The 4160-nt window shown below is 54.4% G+C and overlaps 1 protein-coding gene across 1 annotated transcript; it reads right to left on the minus strand.

Moving 5' to 3' along the window:
- Positions 1-1354: 1354 nt before the first annotated feature.
- Positions 1355-3882, minus strand: IZUMO1R (IZUMO1 receptor, JUNO). Its single transcript, XM_047070054.1, has 4 exons — positions 3745-3882; positions 2776-2983; positions 1766-1903; positions 1355-1623 (listed from the first exon to the last, which is right to left on the minus strand). Exons 1-4 carry the CDS (start codon positions 3880-3882, stop codon positions 1355-1357), a joined length of 753 nt encoding a protein of 250 aa, XP_046926010.1.
- Between the last annotated feature and the right edge of the window lie 278 nt (positions 3883-4160).

The following is a 4160-nucleotide window of genomic DNA, read 5'->3' on the forward strand; positions in this document are numbered from 1 at the left end:
CAGATGCAGACCTATTAGAAACCTTCTTTGTCAAAGAAAAGGTTGTAGGGAAGGCACCATCTGTGCTGAGAAGCTGCTGGGCTTCAGCCTCCAGAAGGTGCTAAGTGGGCAGGTTAGCCGCCAGTCCACTTCCAGAGAGGACATGAAGGCTGCCCCGGTGCCCCTTCTTGAGTTCAGTTCTGACTCTTATTCTTTAGGGGCTGGCACTGCCCGAGAGGCACAGACTAGATCCCCACAAACAATGGCACTGGCTTTTTTTTTTTTTTTAATTTATTTTGAGAGATGGCAAGCAAGCAGGGGAGGGGCAGAGAGAGATGGAGAGGGAGAAATCCAAGCAGGCTCTGCACAGTCAGTGCAGGGCCTGACACGGGGCTTGATCCCACGAACCGTGAGATCCGTGAGATCAGGACCTGAGCTGCAACCCAGAGTCTGACACTTAACCGACTAGGCCACCCAGGCACCCCGGCATTGGCTTTTTCCTCTTTCTTTTTGTAAGTTAAAATCAAGGGGGTCCAACTCCCTCATTCGTCTCAGGGGAGAGGGAAGCAGAGACAGTCTTAAATAAAGGCCAAAGGACCTGCCAAAAGTCACACAGAAAGTGGTAGAACTGGATTAGAGCTCTGGCTTCTGAATTTCCAGAGCAGCATGTTGTGATTCTGGGGTTCATCAGGACAGGTGACGCCTAAAGCAATGGAGGCAGTGGCTTCAGCCTTGCATCCACAGTAAAGACGATGGTCTGGGTAGTCCTTACCCTGGCTTTGGGTCTTTTGTAGGCTGTACTGCTCCAAAAGCAAAAGAGGTTGACAGTCTTCCCCCCAGGAGGTGTTGCGAGGATAGGAGACGGCCAAGCACATGTCAAGCAGCTGATGGTTATTAGTTAAGTAGCAACCAACGTTGAGACTCCAGTGCAGGAGGCAAATGGACTCCCTCTTTGGACATTGACTCCCTGACCGTAGAGCTAGGAGAGAGTGGGTTCCACAGAGAGAAAGGGCAGCTGCTGGTTTATTGGGAGCACCATTAGCTCTGCCAGGGAAGGGGGTGGGCATGCACTGGAGGAGAGAGGCCTGGAGTCCCACCTCAGAGACCCCGACTCCAGCCAGCCATAAAGGCAGGAGGGGGCAGGTCACATTGACTCTCCCAGCCCCTGAAAGCAGAGCAGAGAGGTGGAGGGGGGGCCTAGCTCCAAGTGTTCACGGCTTGGGCACCAGCTCCGGCAGCCTCAGCATCCCTACCAAACCCCTGGCCTGCTCTGCTCCATTAAAGGAAGGACCCAAGGAAGGAGGCTGCCACGGCTGGCCTGACCCGTAGCTGGTGGGGCTGGGGAGGGCATAGGAGTGGGAGGGAGAAGGGGTTTTTAGGATAGGAATGACAGGTACAGAGAGAAGGCCAGGAGACTGTAGGAGACTTCCCAGGGTGGGGCAGTGCTGGCAAAGAGGCGGGCCACGGCCACATTGGGGTTGTCCTGGGTGGGCTCAAACCACTTCTGCAGGCATCGCCCACTGTTCCTGCCCTCAGGGCTTGCCTTGAATGAGTTGCTCCAAATCTTCTCGCACAGGTCAGCGGGGGTGGGGAAGTAATGGGGGAAGGGGTGGCAGACGGCCCTCGCAGGGCAGCGGTTCTTCCCTGGGAGGGGGCGGGGTGGGGGGAATCGAGGCACAAAGTTACCTCCCAAGACTCCCACCCTCACGTCCCCATCCTTTGCCCTAGGGGAGCATAGGGAGCTCGCGCTTGCTGCCAGGTGGGGGCCCTGTCAAGCGCCACTCACCCCGACTCCAGTCCCAGTCGCCGTGCCAGTTGGACTTGCACGTGTAAGATGTGCGACAGTCTTCCCACCACTGCTCGCAGTCCTCCTGGCAGAGTGGCACATCCAGGATTCGCTCTCCTGGCCCAGCCAAGTCCATCTGGGTGCAGGCATAGCAAGAGACAAGAATGCTAATAGCCAGGATCCAGGGATGATCAGTAGCTACAATGGTACTCTGCCGGTTACCGTTGGAAGATACGGTACAGACTCCTAGATACTGACTCCTAGGAAGTCTGTAAGCATTCCTTTACAAATGAGCACAATGAAGGGCGCCTGGGCGGCTCCGTCATTTAAGCGTCCAACTCATGATTTTGGCTCAGGTCATGATCCCACAGTTCATGGGAGAGAGCCCTGCATCAGACTCTGCACTGACAGCAGGGAGCCTGCTTGGGCTTCTCTCTGCCCCTCCCCCACCTCTAAATAAATAAATAAACTTAAAAAAAGAAAACCAATGAGAACAATGAGGCTAAGGAGGCTGAATGGTTTGGCCCCAGCTACACAGCTTCCTACATACAGGAGATGGGATTCAAAGGCAGAAAACCTTGGATTGCGAGTAACTTGTTCTGCGAGTGTTCCGCAAGACAAGGAAACGTTTCTAATAAATTTTAACTTGATAAACGAGTGATGCCTTGCAACGTAAGTAGTACATGACACGGAATGTCACATGATCACAGCTGAGCCAATGGTTCTTGAAATTCACTTTGATATACAAGTGCTTTGGATGGCAAGCAAGTTTCCAGAATGAATTCTGCTCGCAAGCCAAGGTTTTAGTGTCGTCCCTTATCCTAAAGTTCTCATTGGTGCTCCCCTATGCTGCTCTTTGGGGCCCAGAGGTGGCTTTCTCTCCACTTTTTTCCCCAACCCGGCTTCTGACTCTGCTCTGGTCCGTAGGGGGACAGCGTGTCCTGCTCCTGCTAGCATCGTGGACCTCAGGCTTTTAGTAACAGGGCACTGTGTGGATGTGCCTCTGCCTCCCCAGCCCAGCCTTCTGACCTTCCGGATCCAAGGTCCCAGGTTTGGGGAGCACTCATAGAAGCAGATAGCCTGGATGAAGTGCTTCTCACAGCCTGGCATCATCAACCCACAGTGAATCAAGCTGAAGTTGTAAAGCAGGGACACATCGAGGTGGGCTTCCCAGCTTGTGCTGGCCGTGCAGCAGGCATTGTCTTTCCAGGGGGTGCACTGAAGGTGGAAGAAGAAGCAAAAGGCAGGGGGTTGGATAAGAGGCAGGAGACGGAGGAGTGTCCAGGGCAGAGAGGTAAAAATGTCCCCTAGAAGAGGGCCTGGGCAAATGGGAGGACTTCAGGCCAGCAATGCCCATCTAGAAGGAATGGTGATAATATGTCAATATTTGTAGCCAAAGGGCTCCTGCACACCAATCTCCCTGCCACAGGCTGCTGCCATTCCCTAGAAACAGGGTTTCCAGGATCTCAGCTCCTAAAGGCAGCAGAGGAACCCCACAAGACCCAGAGGAGTGTGGGGCTGCACTGGATGGGAGGGCACCAGAGTTGAGAAGAGCTTATAGGTAAAAGTCAGCTCCACAACTCCTCCCGTGTCCCTGTCAGTTGCCTCTAGGGGTCTGGGGAGGAGTCACCTGAGTCATAGGTCTCCCCGGTGCCTATGGGTAGGAAGGCTGAAGAAGGGGGACCTGGTTTGTTTGAATGTATGCTGAACCAGTGATGGACCTCTTGGATCACTATCTGCCCCTGCCCCTGTCCCCCAAGTGGCCGGGCAGCTCAGGTATGGGGACGTGGAAGCACTCAACAGTTATGATCTCAAAAGGCCAAAGTGTCCCTCCAGTGGTCTTTGCCCAAATCCCAACATAAGGAACCAAATGAGTGAGGGTTGGTGATGGTTCAGAAGCCATCTTGGCATTTGTGTCCCTTCCCTGATCTGCCACAGCAGCCTCACTCCCGTCCCCCGGCAAGGTCTGGCCTTTGTACCTCATCGTAGAGCTGGTCTTCTGGGCCAGGCTCTCGCTTGTGGTGTTTGGTGTTCATGCAGACATTGAGCAGCTCGTCCCCAGCCCAGATGGGCACGACTGTCCACAGCCGTAACACAAGCTGCCACCACCGTCCCATGGCCTACTGCAGAGAGGAGACCCACCTGCTTGTGTGATAGACAGGACGCCCACTCCATTCTCTCTACTCTCCCAGGGAGTGAGTATGGGTTTCAAGGCTCCCTCCCTCAAGTGATTATGACACTCTGGCTGCCCCTAGGACCTCTATCTGAGGCAGCATCATAAAACGTCAGGGCAGATGAAACAAACCTGAGAGTTCTGATGCCCACCCCCAACGGATGCACAGACACGTGAGTGAAATCCCAGGAAGAGGCCAGCCCTGAGGTAAGGGAGGGTCTG

This window comes from Lynx rufus, unplaced genomic scaffold (genome assembly GCF_022079265.1).
Source record: "Lynx rufus isolate CCGP_SWC_20201006 ecotype Redwood Valley unplaced genomic scaffold, mLynRuf1.p SCAF_9, whole genome shotgun sequence".
NCBI lineage: Eukaryota > Metazoa > Chordata > Mammalia > Carnivora > Felidae > Lynx > Lynx rufus.

What these genes read in the sequence shown, in the direction of transcription:
- IZUMO1R (XM_047070054.1), bottom strand. Translation starts at nt 3,882, where the DNA reads ATGGGACGGTGGTGGCAGCTTGTGTTACGGCTGTGGACAGTCGTGCCC. An exon ending in AAGACCAGCTCTACGATGAG is followed by an intron (nt 2,984 to 3,744) that starts GTACAAAGGCCA and finishes TTCCACCTTCAG; the next exon opens with TGCACCCCCTGGAAAGACAA. An exon ending in CGACTGGGACTGGAGTCGGG is followed by an intron (nt 1,624 to 1,765) that starts GTGAGTGGCGCT and finishes GCCCCCTCCCAG; the next exon opens with GGAAGAACCGCTGCCCTGCG.